Source organism: Mus caroli, chromosome 17 (assembly GCF_900094665.2).
Source record: "Mus caroli chromosome 17, CAROLI_EIJ_v1.1, whole genome shotgun sequence".
NCBI classification, from domain to species: Eukaryota; Metazoa; Chordata; class Mammalia; order Rodentia; family Muridae; genus Mus; species Mus caroli.
The window spans coordinates 4,484,492-4,508,103 of record NC_034586.1 but is presented as its reverse complement, the minus strand read 5'-3'; the positions used below and the strand labels follow the sequence as shown (position 1 = coordinate 4,508,103).

The 23,612-nt window shown below is 44.0% G+C and overlaps 1 protein-coding gene across 1 annotated transcript in view; it reads right to left on the bottom strand.

Moving 5' to 3' along the window:
* Slc22a3 (solute carrier family 22 member 3) overlaps window positions 1–23,612 on the bottom strand; it is an 87,976-nt gene that overhangs the window by 25,945 nt on the left and 38,419 nt on the right. The window contains exons 2-5 of the mRNA XM_021186320.1: window positions 16,871–16,974; window positions 12,191–12,345; window positions 10,872–11,040; window positions 10,010–10,127 (exon numbers count right to left, since the gene is read on the bottom strand). Of these exons, the coding sequence (XP_021041979.1) occupies window positions 10,010–10,127; window positions 10,872–11,040; window positions 12,191–12,345; window positions 16,871–16,974 (546 nt within the window). The remainder of the gene's footprint in view (window positions 1–10,009; window positions 10,128–10,871; window positions 11,041–12,190; window positions 12,346–16,870; window positions 16,975–23,612) is intronic.

Below are 23,612 nucleotides of genomic sequence, written 5' to 3'. Positions count from 1 at the left end.
ACATACCCTCATGGGTCAATGTCCCCTCTAGCTCTGTGGAGTATAGTGGAGTTCACCTGCTCCCAGGACACACATCTTAGGAAGAGTTCATGAAGAGAGGCAATCGTCCTGATAGGTTAGAGAGGAAGCCAGCAGTGCTGTCATGGAAACTGAAGCCTGGGATTATGAAGGCCATGGACCACCTACTAGGGACAGGGCAGCACAGTGCTATGGAGACTACTCATCCCCCACCTCCACTGGACAGTGTACACACAGAGAGGCACCTACTCTCATTCCCTCACAGTAGGAAGTACAATGGTTTGGACTACAGAAAGTGATTTGGTAGAAACAAAGGCACAGGAACAAGACACTTGAAAAAGCCAACCATCTTTCTCTCTCACAGTATGAGTATGAAGAATCAAAGACAGGATTAGAGTGCTCAGGATTAGAGGATATATAAATGCTAGGACCCTGAGAGTTGTTGATTGTTGTTACAGCTAGTAGGTTGTTGGTTGGTTTGTTAAGTAGTCCTGTGCAAAGAAGAAGTAAGAAGGAGAAATTGGATATCCTGATGGTGAAGATCAAACTTGCTGAAAGGAACTTGATGCCCCTGATCAGCAGGAAGTCTAGTGATAGATTTCTCAACTGTTCTTTCTGTTCTCCTATCTAGTGCTAGGGGGTTGAAAGGGTAGAAGAAAATGGGTGGAGTAGGGTGGAAGAAAGAACAACACACAAAGTTACTTCCAAATGGAAAATGAGTTTGAGTGTAGATGAAACCCTGCTACTTGATTGCAGCTCGCAACACTACACCTTGGTGAGATGTCCCGAAAGCCTTCTCTGACTCCTTCAGCCCAGGTCATTTGCATCTCTAATTCAATGAAAGCGAACGACAGGATGCTCTCCTCCCTACTCCACTGTCTAGAAGCTGGGTTTTGGCAGATATTATATATATATATATATATATATATATATATATATTCTTTTTCTTTTTTGAGGCAGGGTTTTTCTGTGTAGCTCTGGCTGTCCTGGAACTCACTTTGTAGAGCAGGCTGGCCTTGAACTCAGAAATCCGCCTGCCTCTGCCTCCCAAGTGCTGGGATTAAAGGCATGTGCCACCACGCCTGGCTTTATATTTTTTTAAACTTAACGTTATTGTTTGTCAAGCTTGGGAAAGGAGCGCAGGGAGCCTGTCTTACTCCAGACATTATAGTTGAGCCATCTCTAATCGCATGGTTATTTCATCGTGCTTTTACACAGCCAACTTTCTTACAGTATGTATTGCTGTCTTACTTTGAAAATGTTAAAAGATGTGGGAACTAAAGAAATTCATGTCAATTCAAAGTGTTCACAGGACTCAGACCATTCCCTAAAGTTGGAAGCGTATTGAACTAACCCATGCCTGAAAGGTATTTCACGTTGTGCGGTGTCAAGTTTCTCAGTATTTCTCATGTGTCCAGGAATATTTGAGGGTGACAGCATGCACGCAGTAGCTGTCAACATCAGAAAGCACTGTAGGGATGAGGGTGTTCCTTGCAGAAGCAGCACTCTTAGCTCTGTGAAGGAACTAGCTCTGGGTGGGCTTCCGGGAGTTTCTTTCTGATACCTTGATACCTTCACTGTTTTGGCATTCATCCCTGCACTGAAATAGGCCTGACTGACTGGAGTGCCTCAGCATTTCATGTGAGAGTATTTGTATCTCAATTTGAAGCCAATAACTAAACACATCAATTAAGAAAAATGCAGAGTGACTGACTACATGGCTCAGCAATTAGAGCACACACCATTATTCTAGAGAGCCCGAGTGTGGTTCCTAGCTCACAAGCCACCTATAACTCCTTCTCTGGAGGAATCTAACACCTCTGGCCTCCGCAGGTACCGCATGCATGTGCCTCTCTCCACATGTACACAAAATTAAAAGTAAAACAAACCTTAATCCCAACAGCATAGAAAAATACCACAGAGCCCCAACGGGGTCTACAGAAGTTAGAATCACTACCCAGTTCTCCTGTAAAGAGCCAGGGTTAGGAGGACAAAAATCTCTCTTTTGAGAGATGTATCCACCCCACCACAGAAAGGGACTGTCCAAGCTTTCTCAAACTGAAAGCTGATTTTCCATGGAAACACTACCATCTATGTAGCGGTTCACTAACACAAAAGAGCGAGCACAGCTCAAGAGCTGGAAGTCTATCTAGTAACCGAGATGGGGGAGTTTGAACCTTCCCTCTTGGGGTCTCTGATATTAATCATGAGCTCAGAGACATCCCTTTGGGAGCAAGAAGCTCAGACATCCATTCTTGATGTCATGGTGGGAACGTCTCAGGAGCACGTCTAGGAGAGAATGCGTATTAATAAGCTGTAAATTAGCTATGAGCAGTGAGCTCATGAGGAAATTGTAATCAGTCTGAGGTCTGGCAGGGCCAGAATGGCTTGAAAACCTCACTGATGCGCATGGGCCTTTCAGTCCAGCAGTATCAGGGCTCTTGTTACCTACGGTTGTAACCTGCTACTCTCTCTGAGAATTTTTCCCATTTGGGGAGAGGTCACTATTATGGGATGAAGAATAAAACCCCTTAGTCAAGCTTTTAATATTCTTTCTTTCTGCAGGGACAAAAGTGGAGAAGAGATAGAGGGAAAGGAGGTCCAGTGACAGGTCCAAATTGGGAACCAGCTCAAAGGGAGGCTCCAAGGCCTGACATTATTACTGATGCTATGGTGTACTTACAGACAGGAGCCTAGCATGACTGCCCTCCAAGAGGCCCAACAAGCAGCTGAAAGAGTCAGATGCAGATACTTACAGCCAACCAATGGACAGAAGCCAGGAACCCCTGTGGCTGAGTTAGGGAAAAGCTGAAAGAAGCTGAGGAGGAGGGCCACCCCATAGGAAGACCAGCAGTCTCACTAACCTGGACCCCAGAGATCTCTCAGACACCGAGCCACCAACCAAGCAGTATACACCAGCTGATATAAGACCCCTGACATATATACAGCAAGGACTGCCTGGTCTGGTCTCAGTGAGAGAAGATGCACCTAACCCTTGAGAGACTTGAGTCCCCAGGGAGTGGGTAGGTCTGGTGGGGGTGGGGGTGCATCCTTTTGGAGACCAGGGGTGGGGTGAGGTATGGGATGAGGAGCAGTCAGAGGGCAGAGTGAGAGGGGAATAAAGACTGGGCTGTAAAAACAATGTTAAAGAATAAAAAAAAAGTAACCAGCTTGAATGCATAAATCAAGTATAAAAATATTTTTCAAAAATCTCTTAGTCAAGAATGTCGCCTCAATACTGTGGTTGCTGGGGTCTAGTGCAGTTTAGTGCAGTGGTGGTTGGTCTCTCAGTGTATTAGCTCCTGATGAATGAGGCTACATAGCACCCACCAACCTGGGTAGTATAAACAATCAGCATTCGTTTAGCTCACATTCCTGGGTAGATTTGTGTAGGTGGCTGGTTTAGTTGTGGGCAATCCTTGCTAGAGTTATTCTACTTCAGGATCCTCTGGGACCACCAGGTAAGCCCGGGAATATTTTCCTCTTATTCTTGGATGAAGAACAGGGCTAAGGCCAGCCACACAAGCACATTCAAGCCCAGCTGCACTGCATCTGGCCATCTACCACCATCTAAATCACATGGCAAAGCCCAGCCCAATGTCAGAGGGCAGAAAACATCCCACCTACCACGAGGTCAAAGCCTCTACATCTGTGCACTCAGAGTCAATGGAACCAGGGGATTTTCACACAGAAATGAGGGAGATGCTGTGAGAATTTCCAAACAGTAAGCGGACCTACCTCAGTCAAAAGCTCTGCAGAAAGAACCAGATGCATGCTGTCTCTTCTAGCAACCAAAACAGCGCTGTTAGGATTGACCGGTAACTTCTTTGAATCTCAACTGTGTGAAGACAATGCCCCCCCCCCCATCTCTGCAGTTCATGGAGACTCACAGAGCAAGCTTGGTTTCTAAGAAAACAATGAACTCCTGGCCATGATCTACAAGGGCTCTCAGCTCAGCTGGTATGGCCACACCTCAGAGTGTGGCTCTGCTCCTTCTGAGACTCTTGTCCAGGGACAGCACTGACCCAGTATGTGCTGTCCTTGTAGATGGAAGAGAAAGAGAGCAGCTGAAACTCATGCCTGGCAGATCCCAGTCAATGCAGCTGAGTCTGACCCAGGCTGGGGAAGTGCAACATCAGTGTAAGTCAGGAGACAAAGGATGCAGCTGGATGATACTACATTTTTCCAGGGAGGGTGTAAACAGTTGGAGTGCTGCCAGAGACTACTACTGATAACATCTTTTCATGGTAAGAGAGAAAAAAGATAGCTCTCTATCACTCACCAGTAGACCAAGTCTGCTACTATCAAGAATGCTTGCCCATTTCTTCTGTAATCCCGAGCATGTAGCACTTGGCCCTATCCTCAGACAAATGCTGGTGTTCAATCTGCCCACACATATCATTCCCTTCTGTAAATGGGATTCGGTTCTCTCACACAAAACTACTGCGTACCTATCGTGTAAGGTAGAAAGTTGAACTGAGCACCTTTGGCCAGGTGTCAGACAAGATATAGCATGTTCCAGATAGTGGGGAGTAAATTCAAACTGATACCAGAGGAAAAAAATCAGTTGCTAGAATACATTAGAACCTCATAAGCACAGTAAAAGATGTAGCCAGATCTTTTACCAAGTGGTCTAGTACGGCAGTGGATGCCCTTAAAGACATTGTGACACCCACAGTGTTGTACTATGCCCATGCTGTAGCTACCGCAGATATACTAAGACTTTTATTCCTGTTCCTCACTACACCTGACAATTACAGTATACAGATGCTGAAAGTCTGAGAATGGCCAGGCTAGCAGCGTAAGGAAATCCTGGACTGACACTGCTCATGAATGGAAATCCTGACCATCCATGGATTCTCCCCGATTTCCACAAACCTTCCCAGGAGCTCAAACCACCCACCTATTTGAGCATCCAGTTCTGATTCGGGAATTTACATTCTCTGTGGACATTAGTCACTTTGATATTTGAATCTCCTGTATTTTGTGTTGCAGGCTATTTCTTCAGTGAAGCCAAGGGCAGCCAAGAGCTTGGGGGCCATGAGCTGAATAGCGTTCATGTGAGGTATAACTGAAGGCAGTTATGTGCATGTGAATATAGTTAAACTACATGATGCACATGAACAGAAGTGTCATTATGAAACCCATGTACCAATGAAAAACTGAATAACAAATATGAAAATACTTCCAGACAAAGAGATAACAACTGAGATGCCTCCCTGAGCAGCCCACCCACATTACATATCCCCTTGCTGAATGGCTTAGATTGAATCCAAAGTAGCCATTTTCTTCCATTTCTTTTCTGCATTGGCTAATGCCTTGGGACCGGTGTGACCTTTGTTTGGACTGAATTTAGGTTATCTTCTGTAATCTAGAGCAGGCATGGGGAGTCCAAAGCAAGGTTTGTAGGAACCCTGCTGTCAACAGAGGGATCGGCTGGACTTGGCAGGCGGCCAAAGTGCCTCTGGCTGTTCTGAGTCCAGCCAGACTCTTAACTACCTGTTCTAACCTTTTCTCTGCTCCCTATGGCGGGCACCCTGAGGACGAAGCAGGAATTAGAGAGGTCTCTAAGAACAAGGCAGTTTACAAAATGATAACTTAAAAGAGTCAGGATTCACTGAAAAGAGACTTTTTGCAGATAGGAAAGCTTTGTCCAATCCTGCCCTGGCTCTGAATGTCCTTGAGTTTATATGCTGAGTATGAAATGCAGGGGAACAGCGACATTCAAGGTAACTGTGTAAACATGAGGTTTCAAGGCTGTCCCAACATTGACAGCAGCAATACTTATTTGAGTGGCTAATAGTTGTGTAACTGACTGGGCATGCTTATTATGGAACACAAGCCATGGTAGGGTCCTGCTTTGATCTTGGTGTCAGAGTTCAAGTGGAATGTTTGTCTTGCTGCTCATTATTTCTGGGTTATCATAAGATGCATTTTGCACACTACTAAGCTTCATGGGCATTGGAGAACTAATGGACAAGGAGATTGGAGAATGTGACTCATTGAACACTTTTTGAGGACGTTGGGGACCAATTCGCTTTTGGAGAAAACAAAAAGAGTTAAGCATGTAGCCTCCTTTCCTAGAGAGCCCGATGCAAGGGTAAACAAGAGTTGGTAAGAAATCTGAGTATCTATATAAATATCCGAAGAATAAATGTAGCAATGAAGGGTAAATTGAAAATAAGTTCTTTGTAACTCCTGATTAGTTAATCCACCCAGGCAATGACTGTCAGTCCCAGCCACATCCCCAAAGAGACAAGCAGGCAGCAGATAGCTCCTCTGGAAATGTACTGAGCCACTTAAGACGTAGGCTTGCCAAAAATATCAAACCTGAACTCAATTAAACTCTAGCTCTGACTACTGAACTTAAAAGGAATACAAAGACAGAGGATCGTGTTAATGGGTTCTTAGAAATGGAATCAATAAGGTGTGTTCAACCATTTGACAATGTGACAGGAGGGTTGTCATCTTCAAAGAATGGGGCCATCGGGTTACAAAAAGAAATCACACACATAGCTCATAATATTTAAGTGAGTTCAGAATTCTTCTCTCAGAGGTATTCATAGTTTTCCTTTGGCCACAGGCAGCCCACGGGCTAGCGACATGTCAGACAGGTCTGTTTAAATAAAAACCTGCTTAACACTCTTCATTCGCAGAGCTGTTAGGAAAAAGCGGCATTAGAGAGACGTATAGATAAGGCAAAGAGGTGCATCAACCATCACGCTATGGAAATGCCACGAGGCTGCTATGGCAGCCCAGAGCTACAAGCCACTGTAAGACAACTGGGGAATGGGAAATGATACCTTGCTGGTTGATACTAGATATCTCAGTCTCTTTCCCCATGGCTAGATAAAATACCCTAGGGCAGAAGCAGCTTAGGGGAGGAAAGGGTTAACCTAACTCATAATTCCAGTTTGCAGCCTATCGTGGTAGGGAAGTCACATCAGCTGAAGCTCAAAGGTCACATTGCATCCACCATCAAGAGCAGACAGCAATGGATTCTTGCATGCAAACACTCAAAGTATTCTTCCCATTTTATACGGTAGTCAGGGATGCCCGCACAGGGGGTAGTCCTGTGCACAGTTAAGACAGTCTTCCCACACCAAGATGATCCCTCACAGACATTGCCAGAGACTAACCTTAATCTAGACAATCAGCCCCCCACAGACGTGCTCTCCTTGGTGCCCAGTAAGCTCCACGGTAGGTTTAACTGTTTATTCTTAGAGTAGCGATACTGGGGGATATTTTGGATACCATCACTCTCCCCAAGTGTTCTCCCCATAGCTATGATTCCCAGCAGCTGGGTCACAGCTTTGATTATTTGCATCGAGTCTGAGAGTCACACGAGTATCTTCCTCAACGTTCATTCAGCAGTGTCCTGAGGACAGCACCATGATCCCAGAGTTGAGTCAATGTGTTTATGCTTCTACATTAGAGAGAAACATCACAAGATGCAGCCGGGATGGCCATCTAGTGGATTGGAGAAGGGAGAGGGGAGAAACTTCAAGTTTAATGACAAGCCAGCAATTAGGGGGGTCTATGTGAAACGTCGAGTCATTCACCTATTTGCCTATCTTAGTATGTTTTAAATATTTTATTAAATTTTTTTTACGCTTGGGGGTGCATGGAGAGAAGGCTTTGAAGTTAAGAAGTTTGAAGTTTGCTTTCCCAAAGGACTTAGGTCCAATCCCCAGTACCCAGGTGACAACTCACAAGCACCTGTAACTACAGTTTCAGAGGATCTGATGCCCTCTTCTGGCCTGTGTGGGCACTGCATGGGTGTGAGGCCCAGACATGTAGGCAAACTATCTATACACATAAACCTTTGGTTTTATTAAAACAAATTTTAAAGAAAACAATCAGTAAAGAAAACCATCATTAGACAGAAACATAGAAGCAGTAGATGGAGCTCTAGGAGCAAAAGGCTGGCCAGGATAGCTAGGCTTTTACAATAAATTCCTTAGGGAGTCAGATCAGGCTTTGGATGGAACCTCTGGCCTATTTGGCTTCAACAAAGAGCCATGATGACTCAGAGGCCACTGGATCCAAGTTCAGGATCTTTTACAAGCACAATCATGTAGGATGCTGAGCTCCCCCTGCTAGCATGATCGTTAGTTACTGTGAGTCTCTGAGAATGCTGTAAATGGAGTAACACATCTGCCACCCTTAGGTGACTGTAGCATTAGATCGTCAGCCATCAGCACACAGCTGTTGCTTCTACATTCTCACAAACTTTGACCTGGATCGTACACCCCTGGGACTATGTGTGCAGTGTCTTCAGCAGCCTGCTTAAGGTGATGGAAGAAATATTTACTTGATCATTAAAACCGGGGGCTAGAGAGATGGCCCAGTCAGTCAAATTCTTGCTTTGCAAGTATTTGGACCTGAGTTTCACCCCCCAAACTCAGGTAGAAAAAAGTTGGGCCTGTAATTCTAGCTTTGGAGAGGCAGAGGCGAGTGGATTCCTGGGGGTTTCTGGACAGCCAACATAACCTCTTTGGAAACTTTCAGGCCAGGAAGAAACTTTGTCTCAAAAAGAAAGGTATCGGTCATAGGAAACTTTGTCTCAAAAAGAAAGGTATCGGTCATAGGAACAACATCTAAGGTTGTATCCTCTGATATCAATGTGCACACACGTTTATCCATGGGTATGTGCACCCATGTATACACATGCACACACACACATATACCCTAAACACCTAGTTATCACCTTGACCCAACTGTGAGGACCTATAGTGAGATAGATAAAAGGAGGATGAGAGACTGGCGGATTATTTCTTCCCTATGAGGAATTTCCATCTCAAATGTTCCCCCAAAGAGTAACAGGATAGAAGACATATCAGTGGTTCCAAAAGGCCACGCTGTGCCTTTGCTAAACCTTTCCGATGAGTAGATCTGAAGACTCGTTCTTAAACAGTATGCAGCACTGAAAGCACAACCATATTGAAACATCCATAAGTACAGCAGCTACGGCTTGCCACCTCCTCTGAGAAGGGAGGAGTCAGAGGTCTGGGCATGCCTACCAAGCTCCTGGACACTCCAGGGAGGATGACAAACCAACCAACTCCATTTCCTATCAGAGCAAATGCAGTGCTATATTGACAACAGTGTTAACAGGCTAACGTTCTTTAAGGTTTAAGCCGAGATTCATGCCTTCTAAGAACCACTCTCTCTTCTTCCTTTAGTGATGGCCTCTCCCCTATGCTGCCCTCACTTGGTCTTCCCTTTATGTCTTTATGTGTTTACTGTCGAGAGCCTATTTTAAATATGTGCTGTATCTTCAGCCATTTCACACACCTTCCAAAGGGCAAACACTGTGCTGCTCACTTTCTCAGTGTAGTGATGGAGTGTAGTGGGGAGGTTAGGGGTGGGCGTGGACGGGGTGGGCAGAGGCATCCAAAGGCTTTTGCTGAGGAAGGAAGGGAGAGAAAGAAAGCAAAGGGGTTGAGGAATGAGGAAGGGGAGGGACAAAGAAAGAGAAGAAAATGTTAAGTCTAAAACTAAAATAGTATATCATTGCTCAAGATCTTATGCAAATCAATAGCACTTGTAAAGCTAACTTTAAAGACCATTCTTCAGGTCACAGAGATGGCTCAGTGGTAGAGAGCTTGCCTGGCAAGGGTGAGACTCCAGGCTCAATCCCAAACATCAGGGATGGCAGGGAAAGAAACAGAAGCGTAATATCAGCAGCAGAACCTGGTCCATTGGGAAGACCCAGATGTCGAGCTGTTATAACCAGTGTGAATGAGGAGACAGTACACATCTACAGTAAAGAATACTAGTTCAAGTACCCCAGAGTAACTATTAAAATGTGGCTGAGATGATCAATTTACCTCAACTAAAACTGGTTCAGGCCAATGTGTGTGTGTGTGTGTGTGTGTGTGTGTGTGTGTGTGTGTGTGTGTGTGTGTGAAGGAGCATTAAGCACAGAAGTGTAAAGAATTAATTCACCCAACTTAACAGTTTACTACCAGTGACGAATTAGTGTTACCTCTGAGTAATTTGATGAGAGGTGTTTCCCATTGCACTTAGCCACACGCCTCAGGATCTGCAAGGCTTTCTCTCCTTGCTTCCGGGTGATCAGCCAGCGGGGAGACTCAGGGACCACCCTGGTGAGAGAGATGACTCTTTAGTTAGGCTAGGAATCCCAGAAGCTTGGAAGTTTTTCTGGTTAAAAAGATCTTGCAATGATTAGCTTACAAGTTAGGCTAGGTCTCAGAATTGAATTTCTTTGCAAATTTACATGGAATGGCAAAAATTTGATAATTTGGCTATTAAAAATTCTCCATGGTGCATAGGTTTTGCAAGATCAGGGAATCCTACATTCCCGTGTCTATGATTACAAATATGAAATGGACTATGGACTAGTGAGTCATGGGGCCTGGCTTACCCATATATTAAAATTCAGTGAGGGGAATAAGTTATATTCACCCTGGTAAGCGTCAAATGCATATATGTGGACCATCTTGATAATTTAATTCTCGGACACTCTTAACATCTCATTCATCAAAGAATGTTAATTTGCTTAATTGATCCTTATATCCTTTCATCTGCATGTTGAAATACTGAGGCTGTTATCTCATAGTTCTGATGAAAGCATTGCAAAAGGATAAATGATAACACAACCACTTAAGCTGGAATTTGGTATTGGGCCATTTTACTGTTTGTAGTGACAACTGTCAATCAAGCAGCCAATAATCTCTCTAGGCTGTCAAAATTCTCTAGTGATGCTCTAAGCCATGGGCCTTCTGGAGATTCAGGAAATCCCCTGCATTGCCTTCTTTTGCACGCTGCTTTGGACCGTATGTTCATGTGCCATAGGATAGATACAATAATGACCAAAATCCCATTACCAGTAGTAGAGGAGGAAGAGAAAGCTGGGCAGAGAGATGGCTAGCTGGATGCCCTGCCAGCTGGGTGTGAAGTAGGCAATCCCAGGAAGAATGATGATCCCGAGGGTGAAGAACATCTGGATCACGATTCCCACAATCCTCCTTTGTTTTGAACCAACTATTTCCGTCACTGGAAGGAAACAGACACAAGAGATTAGGGAAGTTCTCAGCATCAAAGCAAACAGACTTGACACCCGTTTTAAAAAAATTAGCTCTCAGCATTACTGGAATGTTCTAGAATATGAGGACATGGAGGCTTCCACCTGTGCAGAAGTGCTGGCGATGGCTTTCCCAGTTCCTTACATGTACCTTCTTTGCCTTTATCCTCAGGATCCCAAGCCAGCGCCCTCCGGTTATGATTGAGAAGGGCCATAAATCTATGCTGGTTTCAGGACACCTCGACATGGCTGTTGTGAGGGTCAATGTAAGTATCAAAATAAACATAGCAAGCTAGCTCAATGTTATCACCATAGCCCTAAGGATTTTTACAGTAGAGTCTTTCTGGAGCAGTTACCATGGTCACCAGATAGCCAGGGCTTTCCATCATAAGACCGTTTAGATAAGGAATCCCATAGTTTGACTCTTCATAGATGTGACAGATCTCTAAAATCCACCTGGGAAATTTTGTTGCTGGAATCCTGACCGCCTCTGCTCCTTCCCACCAGTTGCTATTGTTGTTATTGTTGTTCTCAGTTATCCGAGGCATACTCACTGCCTTGCGACTGCCCTAACATCACAATTTCAAACATCCGCAGACTTGGCTTGTGTTAAAAATGCCACATACTTCAGTAATCTCTCCGTTCTAGCCAGTGACTCACAGTCCCTCCTGGTACCCTCTCTTCTTTTCCCATCATAAAAAGAGCTTTGCTGCAGGCATCTAAAACACTCCTGCTAGGGTCTTATACAGTAGTCATGGGAGGGATTGGAAGTCCAGACGTCTGGGACGATGATATCAGAGGACCTCCCTCGCTTCCTTGGTCATAAATCCTCCACCACTTGAAGTAGGTGACTGGTTTGGATTCGAATTAGAGTCAAAGGGAACAGCGTGGATCAAAGGAACACAAGTAGGGGGCAGCGTTTTATATTCTGTGTCTGGTTCCCAATTTAAAACAGCATCCCCGTCTCTGGACGCAACCAGAATCCCACCCCAAGCCCTTGTCCCACTTGTGGAATTGCTGCAAGGAGGTGTCCAAGATTTAGAGTTAGGGGAAGCTGAGCTAGACCCCTCCCCCCACGCTAATTGCCACACAGAGGAGTGGTTGCAGCTATACAAGTCTTACCAATCACGAAGCAAGTCATCCAGGCCCCCTTTCCAAACACTCCTTGTAGAAAGCGGAAGATCACAAACACAGAAAAATTTGGCGCGAATGCCACCACGACTCCTGTGACGCCAACGCCGAAACAGGATATTAAGTAAATGATGAGCCTGCCATATCTTGAGGAGAGAGAGAAGAGAACCTTAAACACCATCATCAACGTAATGGAGACAGAATTACACAGCATGCAAAAAGAAGCCAAATGTTCAAAGGAAAACATGTTCTCTGTAACTTACCATTGCAATAAACCACATTGATAATACCACCTATGAACTCAGAGAAAAAGAACATGTCTCCAGGGTGACATTATAAAATTAACAGCCCACATGTCTTTGAGACTAAAGATTCCCCGGTGGTGACCTCCTCTGCAATGCTGCTCTTGAACACAGTTTCCCTGCTGGCCTGGTCCTGACTGGTGTGGTCATTTTGTGGGTGGAGTCTCAGGGAGGGGGAGGAGACAGGATGAAACAGCCCTGGCACATTACCGAACTCTCCGTTTCAACCCTGTCCCGTCCAGTCGCCAGTCATGACCTTGCGCAAACTCCTGAGCTCCTTAAGACTCCTGTTCTGTTTGCTTCCTACCCACCCCCATTTTCTAGCTCAAGGGGTAAGGAACAAAGAGAATTCTAATTATAAGGTTCCTAATCAATGTGTGTTGGTATTGTTTTTTTTTTTTTTTTTTCATGAGTTATAGAACTATAGTTAAATAGCTCAGACAAAGTGACAGGGTACTGTGGTTGGCTTCCCCAGTCTGGCACAAACCAGTTCCTTGTAGTTGTAACAGATGACTGGCTTATGGGAGTTCATTGTCAGTGACCCGTGAGAACTTTCGTTGTCTGCAGTTTTCCTTACAAATATCTGCAACAACATTCTTCTGCATTTTTGCATCAAGGGCAGAGACAGAAGCAGTCTTAATTTACCAATATGTTTTAAAAGTCAACTTTATTTTTTTTTAAAGCAGTTTTGGGTTTGAACAGAATTTAAACAGAAAAATACAGCGTTCCCACGGACCGCCTCTCCTGTCACACATGCGTGGCTTATCTCCATCACCGCCACTGAGTGATGCACCTGTAACAGTTAATAAGCTAAAGAGGACATCATTACAGGTATCATTAACCAAGGCTGCAGTTCACACTAGGGTTTCAGGCCACAGGCTTTCCCACTGTCTCCATACTTGGCAACTTTCTAGAATGTTCTATATACCTACTGCAGAACATCTTAGCTTCTCCAGATGCTGGTAATTACACATAAGTCTGCTGTAAGCTTCAAGCAAGTGTTTATGTGTGGCTGTACATTTTTAGCTTTGTTGGATAAATACCAAAACTGTAATTTCTAGAGCATTTAGTTTTGCAAGAAACTGACAAACCTGCTTCCCCTCTTCTGTGCCATTATGTGTCCCACCAGCAATGAACAACAGTTTCTGTGGTTCTACATGCTTGCTAATATATTATATAGTATATTATCCTGTATTTATTTGGTTTTAAAATTGTTATGTGTTTGAGTGTTTTGTCTGAATGTATCTCTGCATTATGTGTGTGCAGTGCCTGCAGAGGCCAGAAGAGGGCACCTGATCCCCTAGAACCGAGTTACAGATACTGTGCTGTCCTATGTGTAGTGGGAATTGAACCTGGGTCCTTTGGAAGAGCAGCCAGTGCTATTAACCACTGAGCCATTTCTCCAAACTTTGACCCGTGTTTTTGCATCTCTGTTTTTGAAAGCTAATGTTTTATTTTTCTCCTAATATGTTCACTGGTTTGGGCAGTAAGGTAAGACTGACTTTACAGAATAAGTTAGGATGTGCTTCCCCTATGTTTATCATCTGAAAGAAGCACTGGGTGTAATTCATTGTCTATGTGGTAGAATTTACCTGGTCCAAATCTGAACCCGGCGCTTCCTGTTTGGGAAGGTTAATTATTGACTCTATTTATTTAATGGGCATTGGCCTATTAAAGTGATCTAGTGCTTATGTAAATTTGGGTGGGTTATGTCTTTCAAGGAGCAGGCCTGCTTGATCTTGGGTGTCAAGTCTGGGGCCATAAGATTGTTTCTATTGTTCCCTTATTATCATTTTAAGGTTTATGGGATTTGAAGCCATTTTAAGGCATCATTAATTTGAGTCCTATTTTTGTCTCTTAGTTGGCTTAGCTAAAATGTTACTAAGGTTTTCTAAAGACCCAACTTTTGACTCTATTAATGTTCTCTATTGACTTACTGTTTTCAATTTGACTTTTTGTTCTGATTTATATCATTAATTTTCTTCTGTTTTCTTTGGATTGATTTGGTCATCTTTGTTGTTGCTATTCAGTGTATAAACTTAAATGATGAGTTTTAGATAAAGCTTACGTCCTAGTAAACATTCGAATGTATAACCCCCCTTCTGCATTGATTTTCTGTACCCATAAAATCTGGTAAGTTGTTTTTTATTTATCTTCACTGGGTTTAAAATACTCCACATTTCCCTTGCGATCTCTTCTCTGTTTCAGCAGATGTACAATGCTTAATTTTTAAGTATTGTGGGGACTTCCAGACTCCTGTTACAGATTTATGGTTTAATTCCTTAGAGACAAAGATCAAATGTGGTAAGACTTTCTATTCCTTTAATTTCACTAAAATTATTTTATAGCCCAGAATATTAACTTTATTAATGTCTGTTATGTGTTTGAGAAAAACCTGCATTTTGCTATTGGTGCTCAATGTATCCAATTGATTGGTGGTGCTGTTGAATTAAGTTATATCTTGGTTGTAATATTCTGTTGGTTGGATTTTTACATTTTAGATACAAAGTCTCTGCAATGAGGAACTCATATGTTTCTCCTTATGGCTCTGTCAGTTTTTGCATCCTGAATTTTGAAACTCTGTTGTTAGGCACATATATGTTAAAGATTGTTGTGTCTTGTTGAATAATTATAATGAATCTGTGTATTCCTTGTGAAGTTTGCCCCGCCTGGTATTAATGAGTTCTACTTTGGTTATTAGCATGATAATTTACTATGAACAGAAGCATGGAGTTATCGCTATAGATAGTCAGAATGAAAACCTGGCAGACTTACATCATGAACATGGAGATAAAAAGATGGCTCAGCAGAGAAGAGCACTTGCTGCTCTTCCAGGGGATCTGGGTTCGAATCCCAGCACCCACACCGGAGTTCACAAACATCTGTAACTGCGGTTCCAGGGAGTGTGATGACTAAAGCCCCCTTGGATTTTGCTTTTTCCTTCTGTCCGCCCTCCTGCCTCCCTCCCCTTGCCCCTTCCCGCCTCTCCGAATTCCTGTTCAATACAACTGACTTACACCTGTGCCATCTCCTAGGGCTTTCACTCTCAGAGCTGTTCACATGCTAAGCCTCCAACCCTCCAGCAATTCAGGTCAGGTTTTCATTACCCAGGAGCCTCTGCCCCACTAAGTGCTAGTTACTTGGGTCTGCCTAGCTCTCCAACTTGGGGAGCAGCAGTTTGCCACGTGACCTCCTATGTGGGAAGGGCTACTGACTTTTCAGCTTGCTCAGCCTCATGATCGTTAGGTCTGCGTGATGATGACATAAACTCTGTAAACTCCACACGTGGAAGCCCTGATGCAGATTCTTGCTCTCACTCTCAGTCCCCGCCGCTCGGTCTCCTGACAGGTATGTGCCTATTTGTTAACGTACCTCTCATCCGTTCCTTAAGGAATACAAATCACAGACACACTCTGAGGAAGGGAAGACATGCAAAAGTGGTCATTGCTGATATGAGGCAGGGTTACAGCTGCCACTCTCACGTCTGACTCATTCACTCCAAAGGACTAAGTGAGCTACAAAGGAGGGCCCTCAGCCCCTGATGAGAGCTGGGGTCTTCTCCTACAAGGAGTTATTTTAGGAGATATGTGTATTGATCATGCAGGATAAAATGCACAAGCAAAACCCAACTTAAAAAAATGGAAGTTACAGTAAAAATAGCTGGCATAATGTGGCATGCCTACAATTCCAGCAATCAGGAGACAGAGGCTGGGGGATTGTGAGTTTGAGTCTCATCTAATAAACGCAGTGAGACCCTGTCTAAAAAGACAAACTAGAAACTGAGACCCTGTCTAAAACCAAAAAAAAGACAAACTAGAAACTGAAACTAACATAAATGAAATTCAGAAGAATGTGACCCAGGTCCAAACCGGAGCCACCGAGGAAAGAATTGAAATGTGCATGAAAAAAAAATCCCCGAATAATTCTCATTCTGAAATAAAGAGATTTGATAAAAAAAAATCTCTTCAGAGTTTAACACAATCTGCAGAATAAAATACAATAATTAATGAAAAAAATGAGTGAGTGAGAAAGATGTAGAATAGCAGACTCCATCACTGAATTAACCAAACCCTAACCACTGGGGTGCTTTGAGCATCCTAACACCACCCCTCATCTGTCACCTGAACCATGACGTCACTGCCCTCAGGTCGCGGCTTTTACCAGGGTGCTCTCTGACCCACATGGGCACCTTCCCTACCAAGGAACAAGGAAAGGAAGTTTGAGACAGAAAGAATTAGTAGAACCAAACCAGTGTGAACGTTGTGGGTGGTGAAATAAGAAATTGAATGTAGTTGGTAGAAAGAGTTTCTCTCTCCATACACAGGCGACATGGAATAGTAAACAAATCGGTTATCTTACCCACACCTACCTGTCTGCTGCATAGCCCAAGGTAAAAGCCCCAGCCAGGAAGCCAAGGTTCAGGATGGCTTGGGTGAGGTCCAACATCCAGGCATTGCCGCAGACAAGGTCAAACTGGAGAAACAAAGAAATACACATGAAGATACCCAGGGAGGTTCATCTTCAAAACATGGACTGTCTAATACAGCAACCACCTTTCCAAGAGTTTAGTTTACATATGCCTCACACAAAGTTAGAAAATGGATCCCATGCATGTTTATATACATTGGTCTGTGTGTATTTTTTTTGTCAGTTTAAATGCTTGCAGGGGATCGGATTCCTAGTATACTATGAATACGGACATCCTACAGATGATGCTGTTAGGTTAATCTATTAGGTGTGAGTATGACATGTCAGTGCTATGATGATCACCTGCCAATCATCCAGCAGACTTAGCTTTATAGTTCTACTTGCAGCGAGCTATACAGAAACCAATATTTAATTCTTAAAAGTTTTCTGGGACAATCTAAACCTGATATATTAGAGGATTTTTATTATTAATTCCAGTTCTCAAGGGCATGATTCTAATTCTATAATAATTCTAAAATCATATGTAACATTATCTAGAGTAATTGCCCACTGGAGTTAGACATGTAACAAACACATCTAGGAAAATGTACAAAGAAACTTAGAAAGCAAACAGATTGTTACCAGAAAGGCCAACGCTTTGCTTTAGAAAAGAAACAAGGAGTGTCAGATATAAAATCTCACACAGGAGAACTTGTTTTCAAGCGCTGGGACAGGCACATGGCCCTGGCAAGAGTGGTCCTCTTAACAAGGTGCAGTGGCTTCCTTTTCGTTGTATGAATTTAAATGCGCCAAAATGTCTTCTTTTGGTTTTTCGAGACAGGGTTTCTCTGTATAGCCCTGGCTGTCCTGGAACTCACTCTGTAGACCAGGATGGCCTTGAACTCAGAAATCTTCCGCCTCTGCCTCCTAAGTGCTGGGATTAAAGGCATGTGCCACCACTGTCCGGCCCAAATTGTCTTTAAATCCACTTATTTTCTTGATTATAAAACTGGTTCTCTCTCTTACTCCTCCATAAGAGCAGCAGTCTGAAAGGATTTCTATATCCTGTATTTATATAGGATTAATTAAAAATAGATGCCTATTCACATTTTCTAAAATACTTGGAACGCTGTCTGGGCCAGATAATGCCTGCTTTTCTGAGCCTTCTGCATGCCAGGGACCAGTGATAGATGTTGCATTTCTCAGGCTCTTTTGCCGGTGTAGAGCTGCTTGGGTTTAGGGAGCAAATGTGCAGTCAGAAGGAAGGGCTCTGCTTCTGGTCTTGATGCAGCTCCTGTCCCCATTCTGACTGTGACAGTGGTGACTGGTGGCTGGAGGTGCCATTTAGTGCTTACAACCCTGACCTAGCCACACATGGGCAAAGGGATCTGACACCCCCCCCCGACTGAGGTGGGATGACCTGCCTCAAATCTGGGCCACTCCTTCTGGTGTCACCTTATATAAACGACATGCCTGCTTGCTCTCACTCTCACTGGCAAGCCCATTTCTTCCCTGGCATTAGAGCTCACCTCTTTGGCTTTCCACTGTACACTGTATTGATGGGGATGTCAAAGTTGGCCATCAGTCTAGGCAGAGGCTCATTACCAAGACTGAACCGCTGTGCCTACATTTTCCCTCTATTTTTCTAGTCCTTCCAAATTAGTTCAATATAATCCTTTTGTTAGGTGGATCGCGCCTGATACACCTAGCCTGAACTCTATTTTTATGACTTTGCGCATGCTGGCTTGCAAACGTGCTTAGTAAGTATCAACAACTGATTTGTATTTAAACAAATGCAGGGATGTATTTCTGTGTCTGTTAGGTCAGAGACCCCTCTACCTGCCCCCCTCTCTTGCCCAGAAATCAGGCCACAACCCTTCAGTTCCTGGACATTTGACAAGGAAGCTGCCTGCACTGTGGCCTTCCAGTTTTTTCCCTCTTGTTTCAGCTGCTAGGGCCCAGCTCTCATGATAACCCAGCCTGAGAGAACCTTCCATTGTAAATTTATGTCTAGAGCCTTCTTCCATGTCAGGGGTCACACAGACTATGTCACATGGAACCTCTTCCCTGCCTCCTCTGAAAACCTGTGAGAGTCAGAAACTCCCTTTGTGCTAGGGATCTGAAGGTTGTCCCTGCAAGATCCCAGCACAGTACTTGCACTCTGTGATGGCTTTTCTTGGCTGGCAAAATTGACTACATTTGGGATTAACTAAAGCCCAAGCAGCTAGGAACACCAGTGAGGAATCCTTGATTGAGTCATTTGAGTGGGAAGACTTACCCTAAATCTGGATCTTTTCGGATCGGAAGATCCACCTTAAATCTGGGCCACGCCTTCTGGTGGCAGACTATATAAAGAACACAAGGAGGAAGCACTTGCTCTTTGCCTGCTTGTCCTCACTCTCACTGGCAAGTTCATTCATTCACTGGCACTGCAGCCTGCCTCTTTGGAGTTCCAATAGATACTGTAAGACCAGCTGAGACATCTAGCCTCGTGGACTGAATAACTACTGGACTCTTGGACTTTCTATCAAGAGAGAGCTATTGTTGGAATAGTTGGACTACAGCATGTAAGCCTCCCCAATAAATCATTGTAGGAATAATATATATAGAATAAATATTATATATATCATATAAACATGGTATGTATGTATATATATGGAAAATGGTATATATATATGTGTGATATATGATATATATGTGTTTGTGTGTCTCTCTGTGTATATATATATATATATATATATATATATATATATTCATTCTATCAATTCAGTTCCTCTTGAGAATCCTAATAACACTCTCCAAATTCTCTCCCCCAGGGATTCATCGTGGCTGTCTTCTGAAGGGAAATTCAGTTTAGCCTCCTTTCTATGAACTGCTTTCATTTTTATATTTTAAAAACTTACTAGTGTGCGGGTGGGGGTATGTGCACGCATGCTGGGGCACCTACATGTCAGGTGGAGGTCAGAGGACAATGCCACAGAGCCAGTTCTCTTGTTTATGGGTTCCAGGGCTCAACCTCAGGCCCTTGGGCTTACACAGCATGCATCTCTGCCTGCTGAGCCATCTCAACAGTCGAATGGACTGTTTTATACATTGTAACATATTGATACCAAACCTGAGGGCTGAAGGTCTCTCCCTGTCTTCAAGGACATGCTGTCCCTAGTCGGTGAACTCTCCTAATCCTGGGAACTGAAGGGTGCCTCCCTTCAGGACCCCTATCATACCTGTGATGGCTTTTCCTCCCAATCCTCTTCTACTTGAGGACTGGTCACTCTGGGAGCCTGTGGTCAGGAGGCTGATTTCTTTTGTTAAGTGTCAATAGTTTCTGGTATGGGGAACACTTGAGACTCAAGTGCTCTCTGTGACTAGCACACCTCAGCATCCTGGGATGGACACTCCAAGCCTCTGGGTCCTCTCTGCATTCCCTATGTGTTGCTGTATATAACAGACAGCTGGGCTAAATTTACAGTGTTTAAAGAAATATCAGCAGATAGTGGTACCTGGGGGCCTCATAGGCTAAGCCTCCACCCCAATAAAGCACCAGGTGCGTTTGGTAGTTCCTCAGGAGACCTAAACCCGACAAGGATCATAGGTCATCTTAGATCACCAAATTTCCTGACATTGTCATCAGAGACACAAACACGTGTATGTGTGTGTGTGTGTGTATGACTGTCCTGTTACTTATTAATCTTCAAAGCTGCATTATACTAACAGAGTAGCTCTCCTTGGCACAGGCAGAAAGTCAGTTTGATAAAAACTCTCAGGCTGCTCTCACAGAAGGCTGGAAGGGCTACATATACCTCCTTCTGCAGAAAGCATGGGCATCTTTAGGGAAATTAAGAATTTCTAAAGGATTTCCAACTAAGGCCTTTTTCTTAGAACTTCCCTGCTGTTAAAATCCAAATAGACATTATGGTGCTTTGTATTTAATGGTATTATGCCTGGATACATTATCAGTATATGTGAAAGTCGCAAATTCCCAAACTTTCTCAAAGCTAAAGCAGCAGAAGTTTTCCGGTACACAAAGGTCAAATGTAAGGTTAAGAACAACACAAATGCTCAGAAGGACTTGCTCGCTCCCCAAATCATGGAGGATGGGCTTCCGACACTCGGCTGGGCTTTCCATGGGCGTCTAACTTAGCTGATCTTGATTGAAGTCTCATGCCAGAGATGGGATGGATGGTCAAAGGGCTTCAGTCACAAGCCACAAGAGACAGCCCATTGGTCAGCTGCATTTGAAGGGCGGGGAGGGGCAAGGTCTCTGAAGTCAAGCCACACTAAGTGCCTTCATCCCAACTGAGTAGTGATAACCTTCAGACATAGCTCCTTTGGAGGTTGGTCTCCAGTGTGGTGGCGGAACCTTTAAGAGCAGTGTCTGCTGGGTGATAGTTGAATAATCAGGGGGAGGGGGTCAGCTGAGGGAGGCATTAACCACTGTTCCCTCCAGAGTGGGTTGCTATAAAAGGAAATGAGGTCCTCTCTTGCCAGTCAGTCCCTATGCATGCCTTTGTGATGCCTGTCCATCGTGAGGTGCTTAGCAGAAACCAATCCGATGGGATCACCTGATCTGGGAGTTTCGACCTCTACCTCTGTAAGCTAAAATAAACCTCTTTTCTTCATCAGCACCAAGTTTCAGGAATTCTAGTGACAACAACAAACAAGTTATAAATGAAACCACTCCTAATCAGTTCTGGACCCGAAGGCAGGATTCACCAAAGGCAGCTTCAGTTTCATTGTTGGGGGTAGTAAACTCCTACAGTGTCTGGCACAGAACAAAGCAGACACACTCGATCTGCACAGACAAGTTCCAATCTAAATCAACATCAAGGAACTAAAACAGAGCCATGCAATGATGAAAATATAATAATGAAGAAAACACCTTGGGTTGAAACTCCAATTTTTACGGTCATGATAACACATCTTTAATAAGCTCTGGTGGGGCTGCGTGGGGATCATCATTTATGATGGTATGTACAGATGTATCACCATCTAATAATAGCAAGATAATGCTTCCTCATATAAGACATGAACCATTATGACAAGCTGCAGGTATAAAAATGAGTCACAGGCTTTTCTAGCTAACTTGATGTTGGAGACCTTGCCTTAATGCACTGAGCAGCTGAGGCTGGGAAGGAACATTGCGGATGCTCAGATCTACTTTCTGTCTTTGTGAGCAGCTTGTTACCCAGTTTGAAAGCCAAGGTCAATTTATGTGAAGCAAAAATAACGCCAGCTGAGATCTAAACAGAGTAACTAAATGGGAGAAATTCAGAGGAATGACTGGCGTGGCGCAAGAGTCAGGCTTACACCACCTGGATTTAAATGACAGGAAATGGTGATGAAGGCCACTTGGGACAGGAGGACTGCAGGCTGCAAGGTGGGCATCATCAGGAGGGTTTGAGCACACTCAGGGCTGGGGAGTCTGGTGCTGAACCAAAGCTCATGTGCTTCCCTTGCATCTAGAGGGGCCTGTGGTGATTGCCCAGAGCCCAGTAACAAAACTCAGGGCAAAGAGGCTCCCTGAGGGACAGAGGTTCATAGAACCCGCTGGTCCCCAATCTCTCCTCCAAAGCGCATCACAGACATGGTCAATGCGCTGTTAACAAAATGGTATGTAGAGATGTCTCAAATGCATGGCTTTTGGCCTGATCTTGTAACTCTGGGAGAAATCTAAGTATTAGCTCAGTTTTACAACTTGTGTACTCCCTACAAGCCAACCTGTGCTCTCTCATCATGGAGGAGGCATAGCTCATCCCTCTGTTTTATTTATTGGCAGTGAAGACATGCAGTTACTCATCTTGACGTGTTTATAATTTCTCTAAATAGCAGGTTTCAAGGATGCTCAGATCTACTTTCTGTCTTTGTGAGCAGCTTGTTACACAGTTTGAAAGCCAAGGTCAATTTATGTGAAAGACAAAAGGCTCTTAGTTCCTACTGGGGCTCAGGGAAGTGAGGTGATGGTTCTGGGGTCCGATGACCTGGAGGACTTTTCTCTGTCCTCTCTTCCAGCTCTGCCCCCTCTGGAAAGTTTTGTTAACCTTCCGTGCCCTATCGTGTACTGAGGAAATGAGAAGAACAGAGGATTTAATCCAATGTCTGAGACGTGAGAAGCCTTCAATAAAGGATGCTAATTATACCATGATCAGCGAACATGATGCCAATAATAAATAACATAATTGATGGTTCCTCTAAGTGGCTTTTGACACTGGGTGTACCCTATGATTATTTGGATTAACAGAAAAATGTATGAGCCCCACTACAGATCAGCTAAACCAGAATCTAACCCAGTATTTAACAGATGTGCAAAAGCTACCAACTACTGCATGGACAGTGTCTGCTCTCAAATTTCATTTCAGCTAGAGTCTCAGAATCCAACCTTCTCTGGAAGTCATCTGCAGAGGTTATTTAATTATAATGAAACAACACTAGGTCATGATGGGCTCTAATCTGGGTGCAGTTGTGCTTATAAACAATAATAACAATATATATGTCTACCAGCCCGAAAACACCAAGGCCTGAGAAAACCCACAGGAACCAGGAGAGAGACTGGAATGAAACCTTTTGTGAGGGGTGCAGATAGGGAACATGGAGCATTTCTGTAGGGACACAATGGACGTAAACATCTGCAGACACAGCATGACCCTGCACACCTGCAGACACAGCATGACCCTGCACACCTGCAGACACAGCATGACCCTGCACAC